The sequence below is a fragment of the Lactuca sativa genome, chromosome 9, assembly GCF_002870075.4.
Source record: "Lactuca sativa cultivar Salinas chromosome 9, Lsat_Salinas_v11, whole genome shotgun sequence".
NCBI lineage: Eukaryota > Viridiplantae > Streptophyta > Magnoliopsida > Asterales > Asteraceae > Lactuca > Lactuca sativa.
This window is the reverse complement of record NC_056631.2, coordinates 178,364,255-178,383,601: the sequence shown is the minus strand read 5'-3', so window position 1 is coordinate 178,383,601 and position 19,347 is coordinate 178,364,255. Positions and strand designations below refer to the sequence as shown.

Sequence of the window (19,347 nt, the reverse complement as noted above, 5' to 3'; positions counted from 1 at the left end):
GAATAAGGGTAATTTGTTTAATATAACATTGATTTAGGTTACAATTATTTATAAATTATTAAAGAATACATGTAGTGTTCATATATTGTGCCTTTTCTTGTAGAATTTTATTGCCATTGTGTTATGCATGTTTCTGTTGTTGAAGAAATGTATTGTTAGGCTGATAACTTTGTAAAATATTAATTAAATTCTTGCCGAAATTGGTTAAATTCTGATAAAATTTCATTGATCTTCATGACACTATTTGAATTGGGTTGTTTATTGATTTAATTTTTTGTACGCTCTTATAGTATGCTAACTTGTTGAACTTATGGTTTCAGGTTCTTTAGTGTAGGGATTGTTCAAGAATTGTATTGCAAGAATTTGGGAAGCTTGCCATACTAGAAAAACACAACGCATGCAAGAAGTAGAAATAAGAAGAAAGAGAGACAAAAACTCAACGTGGATGACAAAATTTAGGAATGTCATAGACGATAAATGTTTTTTTTTGAATTTTATTGGATCCTTAGTTTTTTGTGTATGTTTGATTGTTAATATTTAAGTTTTTTGGGGTACTTTTTTTTATCTTATTCTTAATGAATTTAATCACATTCTTGTAGAATATGTTTAATTTACTATGTTTTAAAAGGCGTGAAGCGCTCCGAGGTGATTAGCCATCCGAGAGCCTCATTTTTTGAGGCGCTTCGAATCGAGGGATTCACGTACGCGAGGCTCTTGTATATTAAAAAAAGTTAAAAGTATTTTAGAACCATAACTCCTAGACAAAACAACTTAATAACCAAGTTAAGAAGAAAAACACCCATATCATAATTCAAAGACAAACACAAAACATAACATAACAGAAATCATAAATAACCAAAAGGCCTAAAACTCATCAGCATCATCGTCATCAACATCAATCCCAAGTACTTCCTCCTCCCCATCATCTTCAGAAACTCCAATGTCTTCTTCTGTCTCTTCATCAATCAAGCTAAATCCCCTAGAAGCCATTCTACAATTTGAGGTTTCAGATGCCTTCCTAGTAGAACTTGGTGTAGATGACCTCCTAGTAGAATAATTAGGCTCAGATGCCCGAAAAGCTTTATCAGCAGCAGACCAAGTTAAATCATCTCCGTCAAACACAAAGTCATCCTCCTCAACATTTTCCTTATCCATATGACCCATCAACCACTCGTTACTTTCATCTATTTCTTTCAAAAGAATAGGATCAGTTGTGTCCTTTCTTTGATATGTTCTTTGCAAAGCACGATTAAACTTGATGTACACCATGTCAACTAATATACTTTGTACTAATCTGTTCCTTTTTTTTTGAATGACGTTGCTGAAAGACACTTCAGTTCCTCTCGCAGCCCATAGCACTACAAGTTAAGCTAAGAACTCGGATAGCAAATTTTTGTAACTTCGGTGCCGACGCTCCATAGGCAGACCACCAATCAGCTATTAACAGAAAAAAATCAATTGCTAACAGAAAAAATCATCTGTTAACAGAAAAAAAATAGTCAGGTAACAAAAAAAGTTAGGGACCAATCCACTGTTTTTTATTTTTTTTATTACCTGGAAGTCTTTTGTCTCTTTGTCTTATGGCTATTGGATTGCCAAAAAGACCTTGGGCATTTTGATACAAGTCTAGTTGTTCCCCAATCTTATCTTGAGTGCTCAAATCAGGTACCAACCTTTGAATGGTTGCATACAATCCATTCATAACCTCAGCACACATTGCATTCTCGGGATTTTTGTAATACAATTCTGGATTTAAGAAAAACCCAGCTGCATGTAATGGTCTATGGAGTTGGCAATCCCACCTTGCATCAATATACTCAAAAGCTTTTTTATAATGTTCTTCCTTATGCAAAAAAACTAGCAGCGATAGTCTCTTTAGCCCTATCCATGGACTCATAGATGTATCCCATGGCTGGCTTTTTGTCTCCATCTACCATTCTAAGAACCTTAACAAGAGGTCCAGTTAACTTTAAAGCAAAGACTATATTTCTCCAAAACCTTTCTTGCCAAAAAGTTGATGTTAGTCTCTTCCCTGCAACATCTTTTGACCACTTGGAATTGTTCCACTCTGGAGACGTGATCATCTTCCGTAAATTATTTTTTTGTTTATGCATTTGGGAAAGAGTAATGAATGATGTTGCAAATCTCGTGATTGCAGGCCTATGTAGGTTTCTCTGATTTGTAAACCTCCTCATCATGTTGACAATGCCAACATGGTTATAAATATAACCATTGCAGAACATATCTCCCTTCAAAGTATTCCGCAGCCTTGGGATCTTTCCAATATCTTCCAACATTAGATCGATACAGTGAACGGCACAAGGAGTCCAGTATAAATGTGGTCTTGTTGCCTCTAACATTGATCCTAAAAGAGTTTTGAGAGAAATATGAAAGAATAAGACAAGTGTACTCAAAACAGTAACTAACAGGTAAAAGAGTTATTAAGGCTTAGTGACTTACCAGCTTTAACATAGTTAGATGCATTGTCTGTCACCACTTGCACTACATTCTCCTCTCTTATCTCTTCCACCATATCATCAAGCATTTTAAACAATGCATTTGCATCTTTTTTGATTTCTGAGACATCCAAGGACTTCAAAAACACTAAACCTTTAGGAGAATTCACTAAAACGTTTACAATATCTTTCTGAACAGTTGAATCACGCCATCCATCTGACAGAATCGAGCAACCTTTTACTGCCCATTCTTGCTTGTAATCTTTCAACACTTTTTGGGTGGATTCCACTTCATTTTTAAGTAGAGGAACTCTAAGCTCATACATGCTTGGAGGTTTGAATCTCGGGCCAAATTGTGCAACAGATTCCATTGCAATATGAAAGCTATCATAAGAGGCTGCATTAAAAGGTAGCCCTGCATCATAAACCAACGACCTATCTCCTTACAAGCCTTGTCCCTAAGGTCTTTTCTACATACCTCATTAATTGTTTGCTGTTTTCCACATTTTCTACCTTTGAGTTTGTCTTCTGGTTAAGTGGCATAAAACTTGTCTAGAGGACCCTTTTGTCTTGGTTTTTTAGGTGGAGGCTTGCTACTTCCTTGTCCCACGCCATCATCATCTTCATCATAGTCATCAAGTGTCACTACATTTGAATGGTCAGTAGTTCTTGCACTTTTTTCTGCTTCTTTCTGGATCATATAGTTCTTCACTTCTTCCCGCACATGCTCTGGACACTTTGGGCATCTTTTATAGTTTTTGAAACCTACGACTAAATGTTGTTTTAGTCGGTATACTCCTCCAGAAGTTGACTTTACACAAAATTTGCAAGTAAATTTGTATCTTTTTGTTGGGTCAGCTGTACCATATCTCCTGCTTGGATCCATTGCATCTTCAGTGTCAAGAATAGGATTGTTGGTGTCCATAGTATCAGTGGAATGAGAAGAAGGGATGACAAGAAAAGACTTCAGAATAATGGAAGCAAAAGAATATAGAGAACGAGGGAAGAAGGTTGCATGGATTGATAGAGAATGAGGAGAAGATACATGGATTTATAGTGATTATCGAGACCTGTTGGAATACTCAGAAGTAATGCAGAGTCGGTATCGATCTATGTGAAGCGTGAATTAAACTAAACGACACATATATAATTACAGTTAAAAAGCAATAACATAATTAATAGGTATAGCCGTATAGGGTAGAATTAAGCCCAGTACACAAGGCCCGGTACATGAATCCCTAAAGGCGAGCCCTTTGGCGCCTCAAACAGAATCGCCGATTCACAGCAAGATTCTATGCCTCATGTACACTACCTCGCCTTGGAGGCTGGAGGCGTTTCCATTGTCGCCTTATGTCGCCTAGTGCCTCCTAGCGCCTTAGGCGCGATTTTTAAAACACAGTTAATTTATTATATTATTTTTCACATTTTTACTGATGATGGATATAATATTGTTTTAAAAGATTCTTTTTTGTTTTTTATGCAGAACATTGGTTAACATAATGAAAACTAATTCTTGAATGTAATGCATAACAATGGAATACAAAATTGAAATTGATTCTTGAAGAACAAGTTGTTTAACTAAAACTGAGTATTGAAGAGTGAAACACATAACTTGAAGTGGTTTTCAAAGAATGGGATGGAGGAGAGTTTTATAATTTGGATTTGAATTAAGATAAATGTGTTCTCCATAATTTTCTCAACTTCCTTACTGTAATTAATCAGAATGTCAATTATGCCCTTATAATTATTATTTATGGCGTTCTTTTATTAAAAGGAAATGTTTATATGTATTGTGTTCCATTGTAACTATTGTACACCATATAATCTTATCCATATACAAATCTAATCTAATGGTCCAAAACTTGTCATACATTCACACAATATATACCATTCACATTTAATCCTAACCCTATATATATATATATATATATATATATATATATATATATATATATATATATATATATATATATATATATATATATATATATATAAATATCTTATTTTGTATAAAACTATCTTTTATATAAATTGTAACTAGCTTATTTTATATAAAACTACATTCTATATAAATTGAACTAGTTATTAAGATATAACTTATAAATAATCATACTTTATGATATATTTCATAAGTTGTTATTTCTCAAATAAATATTATTTCCATAAATAATAAATTCCCAATTAGTAAAATATTATTTCTATGAAATAATAATTTTCCAATTAAATACAAGTGTTTGATATATTTATTAATAATCAAATTATACTAATAAATAATCAATTGATGGTAACATGCAATATGGTGTGGCCCTATAAGATCATATATTAATGACTCTTGGGCATACTAGATCTTTCAGTTTTTTCACTCGATCTCTTCGATTATGATGAATATGTTCCTGTTATGGTTAAATTCATATCTCATCATCCCATCGCCATCCCTCTTACAAAAATTCCTAACCCTAGTTTCCCACTTGATCTACTTTTTGAAGCCTTTGAGAGTGTGAAGATCGATGAAGGTGTTCTTCAATGAAAAATCATTGGTGATAGAATTGTTTTAGTCTCTAAAGAAATTTTTTTGCATGCAATTGGGGTTTTTCGCACTTTTATTCCTTCCGATTTTCCTCACAAAAAACTCCATCCGGAGACCACGAGTTTGGCTATCCCACCAAATCCTTCCCATGTCTCAGATGAGCAGCCCTCGAAAGCGAATAGACCTAGAGAGAAGAAGATCACATTAAAGAGAAGAGGATCCCCTTCTAAAACCAAAGCCATAGAGAGATCCAAAACCGGTGTGTCCTCTAAAAAAGATTCACATATCGGTTTTGGACCTGACTATGTCACAAAATACCCCACCTTCCCACTCTTCCGATGCACACATCAGAGTTTCAAAATCACTTGTACACACTTACGGGGAGTCACCACATAATCTATCCCAACCCTCTCAAAAGGTTGTTGTTGGTGTTGAACAAAGTCCATTGGAGCTCCATGGTACACACTTATGAATCATCTTGAAACCACCATCTTCTTCAAAACAAGCACAATTTGTGGCCCTTGCCATAGGTTCTAAGCATTTCAAACTGGGAGTTGTCTCTCCAACCTCGAAAGTTACAACTAAGCCGATATCCACCACGAATAAAGGACGCTCATGTCCCACGTCTAATGATTGGAATGAAATTCTTGACATATCCATCTTCGTCATCTAAATCTTACAAGAGATCAAGTAGAGTACACTCTTCTCCAAATGAGAACTCGAGCACTTCCCAACGAACTCACGATGGCACTACTTATTGATTCCGAAGTCGATGCTCTTTTTCCTTCCTCCAACAATGAAGTTGAACCAACTCCAATTGATGAAGACCCTCCTCCTAATAGCTCTCCTCCTGCAAAGGAAACTGAGATTGTTTTTGAAGATAATAATGCCTATGTTGCTGCTCTTCCCACTCAAACTTCATTTCCCTTCCATATTCCTTCCACATCCAAAGTCCTAAAGGACCTCAGACTCTCTCTTCCTCGGATGAAATAATATTGAAGATCGGGTTGGTGATCAAGAAAATCAAGCTCAAGGTGTTGTTGGTTCTCTAGATTTTCAAGATGTTGATGTTAATAGAAATTCAGGAAGCTCTCCCTCAGATACAGGATCCATAGATGAAAAAATTGATGATCCGTTCACACTCTTGGAACTCCGAGATAACGTCGATACAATCAATTCCAAGGTCGACGCTGTCACTTCAAATGTCGTATTGCTTGATTCCAAACTCGATTTGGTGATCAAATCACTTTTCGAAATCAAAATTGTTGCTCCCTTGGAAATTGACAGACCCAATTAATTGGCTCAACTCATATCTCTTCGATTGAGTCGTACATTGGAATAAGCTGAAGAACGATACCTAGATAATCTTGATCATCACATCTCCACTATCTCTACGATGCTGAAGATTCATGATGACAGGATTTCTACTACAAATAAACTCATCAAGAACACTCGTGTCCGTCATGATAAACAAATTCAAAGATTGGAGAAAGAGATCAAACAGAAGGAGGGTTTCAACATGATCTTGCAAGAAGTTCTGATCAAAGTCATTCACTCTGCTCAACATTTTGTAGATACTCCCAATCAAAAATTCGATGTAATTCTCTTGGTCATGGAAGAAACTCTTGATAGCGTTAAAGCTTGACAGTTGATGCATATTACTTGCTCTCCAAGAAAATCAATATGAGCTTCTAATGAGTGTTTGAAAAGCTTGATGATCTTAAGCTCGACGTATTGCTTGCATCGGAAGTAGGGCCTTCCCATGCAAGCGGGGAAGAATTATAGAAACCTATCCCATAATTCAAACTACGACATGAAACATCTGATGATAAAATCAAATTTGTCAATGAAGTTGGAGTTGAAGATGTGTTTGTTGAAGTTGAAGATGAAAGTGAAGAAAAAGTTGATGAAAATAATCAAATGGTTGATGCCATTCTAGGTCTCCAAGCAGTCAATGAATAAAAACCTGTTATTAAAACCCTCTCGGAAGATAAAACGAAAAAATGGTCCTTTGTTTGTTAGCCATCAAACACTCATTCAATTGAAGCAAAGAAAAGGATGAACTACAAATGAAGATAGCTACTGATGCATTCCAAGCTTCTCTGCCAATTCCTCCTCCCATTCCTACTCCGAAAATTGCTCCTGGTTATGATGGTCCTTCACCAAAAAAGCCAGATGACCTACTTGAGGAACCTTTGTTCCCTCATCCCTCAAAATTATTCATCAACCCAGTCAATCAAAAAGTCATCTCATCTACCATCACTCCGAATTCTCCTGCCAAAGACAAAGGAAAAGAAATCTCCTTGCTTTAGAAGAATTAAAGTAAGAATGCTAAGGAAACTTAGGGAGAGATTGTTAAAACACGAAAGTGCCCCTTAGACAATCCGAGATGTCTAGCCATTCCAAGATGGTCATGGATCCGATATGATATAGAGATTCCGAGATAGTCTTTTATCTGAGATGAAATTTTTAGAAGTCAAGACTCTGAGATGAAGTGTAGAGACTCCAAGATCGTTCGTGCTCCGAGAGGAAGAGTCTGAGATCATCTTTATTCCGAGATGGAATATTGTAATTCAAAGATAGATTGAAGATCCATAGATGAAATGAACACTCCGAGAGGACTAGTTCTGAGGTGCCTCAGATTTGGAACTTAGTCAACTTCATCTGACTAGAAGAAAGCTCTTTTTGTTGTACTCCGTTTTTAGCCTACCGTCAGTTCAGATGAAATCCACTTTATTATGATTTTATTTAATGTTATACGCACTCTTTGTTCAATGTATTTGTCTTGTTGTCCATCCTTTAGCTATAAAAGGTGTGTCAACCTTGTACTAAAATTACACAAAAAAATACACAAAATCAAGTATCAAATAAAATCCTTCACTTCTCTCATTTCTTTCAATCTTCTCTTATACATTCTTCCTGTTCTTAATTACATTACTTTGTTCATACTTTGCTTTTTTAATCTTCTTGAATACTTTGTTGACTTATTTACTTCAAGTCTTGACTATTTAAACCAGTCTTGACCAAATCTTTAATTACTAGAAACCGTTGACACTAAGTTTAATTTAAGGTTTGTGTTTTCAAACCTTGTCCTTGCATTTAATAGAGTTTAAATACTCACATGTATTAATTTTTAAAGACTCAATATTGAATATACTAAATGAAACCCAGTTAAATTTTGTATATAGTTAATACTTTTACTCCTTGAAAAATCTCTCTCTTGTTGAGTTTCAATAGATAGTAACATTTGATGGTTATAATTTCTAAAACTAGTATAATACCTTGAGGTTCTTCCTTAAGTATAATAGAAATTAGATGCACTGAAAGAACCCATACATGAACAAAATCTGCAAACCAGTCAGTCATGTCATGATACTATGATGGAGGTATTATTGTGATGATATTGATGTGTTTCACATCATACTCGAGTAATTAACCTTGACATGCATAATGTCTTCGATAATTATGAAACATATCGAATGTCTCATCAAGTAAAACAAATATTCAATTAGAATAGTTGTAGCACCTGGTTCCCGGTACGTATTCCTTGTAATTATAATTCTTATTTCTTGCATTTTTGCCTTGGAATTGGCGAGTTGAAGGACCAACTCGCCGAGTAGAAGCGGGATGAGGCGCGGAGTCCAAGCTTTAGACTTGGCGAGTCGGTCCCCGGACTCGGCGAGTAGACCCTGTTTGGGCAAAAACCCTAATCCGGGTGTTTGCACCCTATTTAAATGCTCTAACTTGGCCTCATTTGTCCCTAACACTTCCAGAGAGCTGTAGAGCAAAACCCTAGCCCCCATATTGTTCTTGAGAGTGTTCTTGGCTTTGTGAATAAGGTTTAGAGCTTAGGAGAAGAAGGAAGTGGTTGAAGTGTGCAAGGAGGGGAGGTAGATCCGGAATCTTCACTGAGAGAACCTTCCATTCAGGTAGAAAAGTAGCTTCCATTCAGGTAGAAAAGTTCTTACCTTGATCACTAGTTCATTAGATCCCCTTTTTGTCCCAAATTAGTGGTTTTCAAGCTCTAAAACCTCAAAATCCATGTATTTGTGCTCTATATTCTGAAAGGACTTCAGATCTAGACCTTATGGACGTATTAGAAGTATAAAGTTTCTGTGGTTGAAGTGGTTGAGGTCCCCATTGAGTGTATGACCTCATTAAGAGCTTGGTTTTACCTTTTGGAGCTTATAAGGCCATGCATGCACGTAAAGTTTGCAACTTTACGTGATAAGCATGCCCCAGGAACATAGATCTATGGTTTCGAAGCGTTGCATGTCTCATATTTGGTCTGTATGGGAAATGGGTCGAAGGGACTCGGCAAGTCCCAAAGTGGAACTCGACGAGTTCTATGAAGGTGGCCTTAGACTCGACGAGTTGGATGAACAACTCGGCGAGTCCTATGAAGATTTCTTGGAACTCGACGAGTTTTTCTTCAAACTCGGCGAGTCATATGAACTGTTACTGAGTAAGAGGGGTTTAAGTGTTGAAGGTCCAACCCTTCGCATCTACACGCAAAATTAGCAATTTAACGTGTAGCAATAGTCCCAAAAACCCAAATCCTCATAAAGGATGCTCTGAAGAGGATTTGGAATCGAGTAGGAGAGCTGATCGTGGGACTCGGCGAGTCGGATCGCGATTCGGTTCTATAATCCCAAGTAGTGAGTTGAGGGTGACTCAGTGAGTGGGAAGAGGGACTTGGCGTGTAGGACCGGGTTAGTAGGAGAAGGACTCGGTGAGTTTGTGCCATAACTCGGCGAGTCCAGTCAACTAGAAGTTGACTTTGACCAAGGAGTTGACCTTGGACCAAGGGTGGGTCAGTCATTTGATCTAAGGGTATTTATGAGTGGCTAATCTATGTTTATGGATTTGTAGCCGGAGGATTACCGGTGCAACAGTCAGACGTTCGGCAGTTAGACTTTTGGTAGCTACTTTTCGAGGTGAGTTTTCTTCCGGTAGGAACGTGTCTAAGGCACCAAGGCCGGCCCGTATAGACGATATGATAGTATCGGAGTGTGAGCAGAGCTCATATCTCTTAGTTGAGTCTGATGATGATATATGCTAGTGTGGTAGAATTGTTTATACTCGTTGTCTGTGTGATACTTGTATGTTATGGTTTCGTAGTGGAGTGTGGGCGAGGCCCGTATCTCCTAGATAGCGGAGTGTGGGTGAGGCCCGTACCTCCTAGATAGCGGAGTGTGGGCGAGGCCCGTATCTCCCAGTTAGCGGAGTGTGGGCGGGGCCCGTATCTCCATGAGTGTGGGCGAGGCCCATATCTCCTAGATGTTCCTTATATGATTGTATGATATATGGTATTATGGGGGAACTCACTAAGCTTCGTGCTTACAGTTTAGAGTTTTGGTTTCAGGTACCTCTTCAGCGAAAGGGAAGGAGCTGACACGGTAGCGGCAAATCATACACACCCCTTGTATTTCCGCACTATGAGATTGTTCTAGGATTTGTACTCTGACACTATGGTTGATTCCATGTTTTGGTTTTCAGACACGTAATATGTTTTAAGAAACGATATTATCGAATGTTGTTTATTTTCAAATGTTTTGCAAAATGTTTTATTAAAAATGAAAATTTTGGCTGTGAAAATTGGGTCGTTACAATCGTAGAAAGTACTTCAAGTCTGTTCAAGCATTGAATAATGGAAGTCTAAGAGATTGTGTACTTAAATAGACTTATAGTTCTTTTAAAGGAAATACAGTATATAAACCCAGAAATCAAGAAAGGATGTAAATGCTTAATGTTGTTTCTATTATGGAAAAAAACTGGACATTGATAGAGGAACCGCTTCTCTAATCTCATTGAGCTGAAAAAGTCTGACTTGGACAAGACTTTAGATATCTAAATGATATAACTATGAATTTTTCCATCAGTCGCTTGAGTATTTTAGCCTTCATGTGACACTAATAATTGATAGGATGTGCTGATTATTAGAAGAAATAATCAAGTGATTAAAAACTAGTGGTATTTCGTGCTGAAGATATAACAAGTGCTATTATAGTCTTTCTTTAAACAATAGATGTTTTTGTACCTATTCTTATAGGGACATGTAATAGTTGTAAATTTATGAATAAATCTAGATTTACTTATCATTTAATGGATGCTCACATTCATTTTCTGCAAAGATGTATTATGTGTTAAAGAATATTTTCTCATAATGTCATTTATAAGGTAAATCTATAATCTTTCGTTAAATTGATAATTCTAATGATAACACGTAAATAATCAAATGATGTTTGATTGAAACTTATCTATTTCATAATCATCATAAGTATATAAATATGAAACACATATACCAACTTCAAAAGGATGGAATTTTTGAAGGCAAATGAGCTAGATTCATTTAATATATGTGAATCCTATTTATATGGGAAAATGTTTCGTAAGTGTCTTTATCTATTAGTATTTAAAGAACAAAAGGTTTGACAAAGAATTATACATAGGTTATGTATGTAATATTTTCAATCCATGAATAGGTTTGGTGATAGCCAGTTAATCAATTTCACTAACGGCTTTTATTCGATATTATTGAGACTATTGATTTGCTCAAATAGTTTCATAGTGAAGATTGAAATATCACTTAATGAGACCATCATTAACCTTTCGTCGTGATAAGAAAAATTAGTTTGTAAACCAAGTCTTCTTGGAACATCTTAGAAGTTGTGTAATCGATTCATAACTCATTCCGTTAAAATCACTCACTCGTCATTAGTATGGTTCTTGTGACACATGATCACCTAATCAATTGGATCTATCTTTTGATCTCCGAGCTAGCTTTCATATTCTTTAGTGGGATAGGGTCACCTGGCCACTAGTTGAATGTTGACAGTAGAAGTTTTTGAAAAGGATAAAAATAACCCTTACAGTCTATTATATGATGTTTTAAAAAGAACTATTTACTTTATAAATTTTTTTGAATTATGCTCACTACAAAAAATATATATTGATATATATATATATATATATATATATATATATATATATATATATATATATATATATATATATATGTTTCCAACCAAACAAATGGATTAAATACTTTCATTAGACTAATAATCTAATGGTTTATCCTTATCTAAAAGGTATGAAGTTATGAAGCTTATATTAGACAATAAGCTTAACCACTCTAGCATCTAATAACTGCTACTGCCTATGTCAGTCTGTAAGGAATCTTGTGCAAGTGGGAGATTGTTGAATCTATATGTTTAAGAATCATTATAGAGTGACATTTCTAATAATATATGATCCTATAGGGTCACACCTTTAAAAATATGGCACAGTTTGTATATTTATTATTAATATGATTATTAATAAATAATATCAATTCTTGTATTTAATTAGAGAATAATTTTTTTTTGTGAAAATAATAATTATATGAGAGTATAACTAGTTATTATTTCATATGATATGAATTAATAAATCATGCACACCCTTTTGGACTAGTTGGTTCCTTTTGTCTTTTACCTAAAGACAAAGTTTATATTTTATGAACTTTGAACTTATAAAATTTAAAGAAACATTCTCTTTCATAAAGGTATGGCCGAAAATTTAGAGGCATGGGTGGTTGTTTGTCAACCTTCCTCCTCTTGTTCGCCAAGCTTGCTTAAGTAGCCAATACTTTATATTAAATAAGTATGTAGGGTTTACTTTGCATGATAATATATAAAGGAGTGTAAGGGATTGCAAAAGTTGCTAGTTTTTGTGAATTCTCTTCCTTTTCTTCTCCATGGCTTAAACATATTCCCTCTATCATCTCTTTAAGACTTTTGAAGTAAAGTGAAGAATTAAAGTTTCATTGAGTTGTCTCCTTTAGCACTTATTTGAGTTAAGTGCTTAAATGCTTAAGATACTAAAGAATACAATAATGAACTAGTATTCCAACTGTCTTACTCTTGATGGTGGATATACATTAGGGATGAAATTTAAAACCGGAAAACCCGACCAGAACCGGAACTGTTAGAACCGAAATATATAGAACCGACTCCGGTTCCGGGTTTAAAAGTTGGCTTTATCCGAGTTCCAGGTAATTCGGGTTTGGGTCCATCGGGTCCGAAAAACCGGGTCTAAGAACCGAAACCGGTGTTAGGAACCGGAACTACTTTTATGTGTCGGAACCGGTTTTGTGAAACGTTTAAAACATGCATATCTCATACGTTTCAAGGCGGATTGACATACAGTTTTTTCCAACATGTGTTTTAGAGTTTGTACATGATTTTTGACAATAATATAGTCATTTTTAGTTTTATATTCATTGACTTACAGTCCCCCAAAGTCGATATATCAAAGCTGGAAATTTTTAGTTTTTCAGCTTTTTTATATTCTGTGAAAGTCTTAAAACATACATGTCTAATTCGTTTGAAGTCGGATTGACATGCGGTTTTTTCCAACTTGTAGTTTAGATTTTAGACTATAATTTTGTCATTTTTGGTTTAATATTCAATGACTTACAGCCCACCAAAATCGGGATATATCAAAGCTGAAAATTTTCAGCTTTTCAGCTATTTGTTTTTGTACTTTGAATTCTGTGAAAAATGTTAACACATGCATATCTCATTCGTTTAAATTCGGATTGATATGTGGTTTTTTCCAATGTGTAGTTTAGAGTTTGTACATGATTTTAGACTATAATTTTGTCAATTTTTGGTTTTTATTCAATGATGTACAGTCCGCCGAAGTCGGGATAGCAATATTAAAATTTTTAAAATTCAACCACTAAGTAGTAAGTAATTACTAAAAAATTCTGGGTTTTTTGGGTTTTCCGGTTCTAAACCCACTTTATCCGGTTCCAACCTACCCACTTTGATGTTTCCGGGTTTTCTGGTTCTAGACCCACTTTACCCGGTACCGTACTCGGAACCGAATAGGAACCGGTTCCTATATACCGGTCCGGTTTTCGGTTCTACAACATCCCGTTAACTGGTTTCGGGTTTTCAGGATCCGGGTCCATCCGGTCCGAGTTTATACCCACTTTCATCCCTAATACACATAGATAAATTCTATTCTTGAATTTTTGTTATCTTTATCATCACCCCAAAACCAAATGGGTTCAAAGGCTTCAAAGGTTGTCATTCTAAAACACTATATGTTTGTTTTTATTTCATTATAATCTCTATAAATGGATCCTTGATGATTTGCTTTTGTTATAAGATTAAAAATAAACTTGTTATTTTTATAAGACTTCCATTGCAATTTTTATGAAAAATACACTTATATTTTGTATCAACACCAATTATATATATATATATATATATATATATATATATATATATATATATATATATATATATATATATATATATGGTACATCGCGGTTTGAACCCTTGTTTTATATTTAAAAACCGCAAACCACACCACAAATGCCAAACCGTGTTATGCAGTGCGGTGTGGTGCGACTCATGAGGTTTATGTGGGTTGGGGCACACCCTAACACACACACATAAACCACATGCATACATACATACATATATACATACATACATACATTAATTTAAATAAATAAGAAAATTACAGAATTGAAAAAGGTTACATTAGTTTAAATAAAGACAAATTAGTTACCATGAAATTTATATTTCATCAACAACATGTGCATGTGTCGCCGAAAAATGTTTAGAAGAATTATAAAATTCATACCATCCAAATCGAAGTCGTTACTCCTATTTGGATGTGTGTTTTTGAGGTCATTGTAATTGTCATTGATTTTGGTTATTTTAACCTCATATCATGTCATTTTGATGAAGTTCATCGAGATGACGATAAACACATTTGCCTATTTCGTTGTGGAAAAGGTTTTGGATAGATTGGCACAAAGTTTCTCTTCTTTTTTAGGGGTATTCTGACACTGAAATCCAAACACGAGATGATGCGGTTTCTTCATTCTCCTTCAAAGGTTGTTGGGTTTAGAAGTTTGATGGTTCATGGTTGTGTTAAATGTTCCATGGTAGGGAGTAAAAAATTATGAATGTATTTTAATTTGTATAGTAAAGGAAGAAAGAAATTGTACGAAAAAGCTTGTAGTAAATGTTTGGTATTTGTAGGAAAGATGGAATGATTAATATTTAACGAAATTTTTATACAAATAGACATTAAAGGCTAGTAAAATTTATAACAAAGAAATTAGGTGCCAAAAGCCTTTGATCATGCCCATCCGTGCCACACTCCATGAACCAACACCACGACCGAGACATCGAGCATGGTGTGTACGACAGTGACACCTTTGCTACCTTGCCACAGATGGTTCCTGTGACTTCTATACCCAAAGACCCAGAGGACCTAAAGGTATAGAAGGGAAATCACGTTTTATGTTTTTTTAAGCATTTAGTAAATGTAAATCAATGTAACCATTTAAATTGAGTTATTTTGTCACCTAACTTGTCCCATATGTCTACTTTATAATACAAACTAAAAACGGGAGGGCTCCAGAACATGGATATCACATTTTTTGCTATGAAAATATTTCCATTTACTTTTCCTTGTCATTATATTTTTTAAGTAATCTTCTAGAAAAATAAAATATGGTCGTATGTGTGCTATATTAAAAACAAGATGCGAAAAAGACAAAGCACATAATTCTTATTAGTACTAGTGAGTATGTGTCAGTTTTGACCTAAAACCGAACCTAACCCAATAGTATCGGTTTTCAAATACTGAAAATCGAACCCTACACCTAAACTGACGGGTTCTGTTTCTCGGTTTTTTCAGTTTTTCCAGATCGGTTTCAGGATTAAATTACCCAAACCCATTCCAAACCAAACTTTAAGAATTGATATTTCTCTTATGTCATTTTGATGAAGTTCATCGAGATGACGATAAACACATTTGCCTATTTCGTTGTGGAAAAGGTTTCGGATAGATTGGCACAAAGTTTCTCTTCTTTTTTAGGGGTATTCTGACACTGAAATCCAAACACGAGATGATGCGGTTTCTTCATTCTCCTTCAAAGGTTGTTGGGTTTAGAAGTTTGATGGTTCATGGTTGTGTTAAATGTTCCATGGTAGGGAGTAAAAAATTATGAATGTATTTTAATTTGTATAGTAAAGGAAGAAAGAAATTGTACGAAAAGCTTGTAGTAAATGTTTGGTATTTGTAGGAAAGATGGAATGATTAATATTTAACGAAATTTTTATACAAATAGACATTAAAGGCTAGTAAAATTTATAACAAAGAAATTAGGTGCCAAAAGCCTTTGATCATGCCCATCCGTGCCACACTCCATGAACCAACACCACGACCGAGACATCGAGCATGGTGTGTACGACAGTGACACCTTTGCTACCTTGCCACAGATGGTTCCTGTGACTTCTATACCCAAAGGCCCAGAGGACCTAAAGGTATAGAAGGGAAATCACGTTTTATGTTTTTTTAAGCATTTAGTAAATGTAAATCAATGTAACCATTTAAATTGAGTTATTTTGTCACCTAACTTGTCCCATATGTCTACTTTATAATACAAACTAAAAACGGGAGGGCTCCAGAACATGGATATCACATTTTTTGCTATGAAAATATTTCCATTTACTTTTCCTTGTCATTATATTTTTTAAGTAATCTTCTAGAAAAATAAAATATGGTCGTATGTGTGCTATATTAAAAACAAGATGCGAAAAAGACAAAGCACATAATTCTTATTAGTACTAGTGAGTATGTGTCAGTTTTGACCTAAAACCGAACCTAACCCAATAGTATCGGTTTTCAAATACTGAAAATCGAACCCTACACCTAAACTGACGGGTTCTGTTTCTCGGTTTTTTCAGTTTTTCCAGATCGGTTTCAGGATTAAATTACCCAAACCCATTCCAAACCAAACTTTAAGAATTGATATTTCTCTTATGTCATTTTGATGAAGTTCATCGAGATGACGATAAACACATTTGCCTATTTCGTTGTGGAAAAGGTTTCGGATAGATTGGCACAAAGTTTCTCTTCTTTTTTAGGGGTATTCTGACACTGAAATCCAAACACGAGATGATGCGGTTTCTTCATTCTCCTTCAAAGGTTGTTGGGTTTAGAAGTTTGATGGTTCATGGTTGTGTTAAATGTTCCATGGTAGGGAGTAAAAAATTATGAATGTATTTTAATTTGTATAGTAAAGGAAGAAAGAAATTGTACGAAAAGCTTGTAGTAAATGTTTGGTATTTGTAGGAAAGATGGAATGATTAATATTTAACGAAATTTTTATACAAATAGACATTAAAGGCTAGTAAAATTTATAACAAAGAAATTAGGTGCCAAAAGCCTTTGATCATGCCCATCCGTGCCACACTCCATGAACCAACACCACGACCGAGACATCGAGCATGGTGTGTACGACAGTGACACCTTTGCTACCTTGCCACAGATGGTTCCTGTGACTTCTATACCCAAAGGCCCAGAGGACCTAAAGGTATAGAAGGGAAATCACGTTTTATGTTTTTTTAAGCATTTAGTAAATGTAAATCAATGTAACCATTTAAATTGAGTTATTTTGTCACCTAACTTGTCGCATATGTCTACTTTATAATACAAACTAAAAACGGGAGGGCTCCAGAACATGGATATCACATTTTTTGCTATGAAAATATTTCCATTTACTTTTCCTTGTCATTATATTTTTTAAGTAATCTTCTAGAAAAATAAAATATGGTCGTATGTGTGCTATATTAAAAACAAGATGCGAAAAAGACAAAGCACATAATTCTTATTAGTACTAGTGAGTATGTGTCAGTTTTGACCTAAAACCGAACCTAACCCAATAGTATCGGTTTTCAAATACTGAAAATCGAACCCTACACCTAAACCGACGGGTTCTGTTTCTCGGTTTTTTCAGTTTTTCCAGATCGGTTTCAGGATTAAATTACCCAAACCCATTCCAAACCAAACTTTAAGAATTGATATTTCTCTTATATATGAGTTGAAGACGCATAAGTTTTATATGAGGTCGATGTGGGACAAGTTTGGAACTTAAAGAAATAATTTAGAATGGATGTGGGATAACCTTGTTGAACAAAATAAAACAAATCAGAATTTAGAATGGATGTGGGAAAAGCTTGTTGAACAAAATAAAACAACTCATATGTAAACCGCGTGATTTAAATCTGGGTGCTTTGGATGTTGCGTCCAACGTCTTAACTAGTTGGAGTAGCTGATGATTTTGTCTAAGCATGTTGCGTTTTTGCAGATTTTATTTTTAAATATTTACATTCGTTATAGAAGTTTGACTTTCATCAACAAAATCATTGAACTTTACAAAAAAAACTTCATTTGAATTTAGGGTATGTTTGGGTTAGCTTTTTTTTTTTTTATGTTAAAAGTGATTTTTAAGAAAAGTGCTTATTAGCTTATATCTTTTAGGAAAAGCTGATTTTAAAAAGTGCTTGGATGCGAAAAGCTGTTTTTTCAGGAGTAAAATAGTTAAAAAGCTAAAAAGCTAGGATTTTCCAGCTTTTTGAAAGCTTTACTTTTTTTCATTCAAAAAGCTGTTTTAAAAAGCGCTTTTTAAATAGACAAACACTTTTTTAGATTATTAGCTTTTTAAAAAGCTAAAAAACTAATAATTTTTTTTAAAAGCTATCCCAAACACCCACTTAGAAGTAATATACTATAAGCATTTTGCGACTCTTTGCAAGAAAGTGTTCCTAATCAAATAAAAAAATGACAACCGGTTATATTATCTTTTAAGTGTATGAGTGTTTTCATTGGTTTTTAAAGGATAAAAGGTCTGTAGTCTGCAAATACAAGAAAATTTCGACCAAATGCTTGCAATGTGCAAGAAAAGAACTGTTTTACCATGAAGACAGCTGCAGACTTGAATAGATGCTAGTTTATGTACGTACGCTCCAAGAAGATGATACACACAACTTTTTAGATTTGTAGTCTTCTAAAAAACAATCTGTAAGAGAAAACGTTTGTGCGCTATCTGCTCGAAGCAGACAAAAAAGCTCAAGAACCTTTTCTTGAAAAAAAAACAAACACCAAAGTTACTAAAATTGACGAATCGTTTCCGATTAAGAAGTTACCGTAATAATATATACTTTATTAATAAAATTATGGGCAATATACATAGAAGTCATTATATTTTCGATTTAGTAGGTATTAAAAAATAGATTTCTCATTTACTAGTGGTTATATGTATTCTATGGAATAACACATTGCGGTTCAACGGGTTATATATTTACACATATCATGTAATATCATGTAGGTAAATGAAAAATAATTTCAAAAAGTTAGAGACTATTTTAGGAAATACTTATGATGTAACATAAGTTGAACAAATATCAATTTTAACACTTGTTAATCATCGATAGGCGGTCGTAGTGAAAATTTCTTCTCAAAATAGATGAATTTTATCAACCGGTAAATGACACAAAAACACTTTTTTTA

The 19,347-nt window shown here is 34.6% G+C and overlaps 1 protein-coding gene and 1 pseudogene across 1 annotated transcript; both read right to left on the bottom strand.

Moving 5' to 3' along the window:
* Positions 1-864: 864 nt before the first annotated feature.
* LOC111916925 (uncharacterized) lies at positions 865-2,198 on the bottom strand (annotated as a pseudogene).
* A 790-nt stretch (positions 2,199-2,988) lies between these two features.
* Positions 2,989-3,381, bottom strand: LOC111916926 (uncharacterized). Its single transcript, XM_023912577.1, has one exon. The coding sequence runs from the start codon at positions 3,379-3,381 to the stop codon at positions 2,989-2,991; it is 393 nt and encodes a 130-aa protein (XP_023768345.1).
* Positions 3,382-19,347: the final 15,966 nt, after the last annotated feature.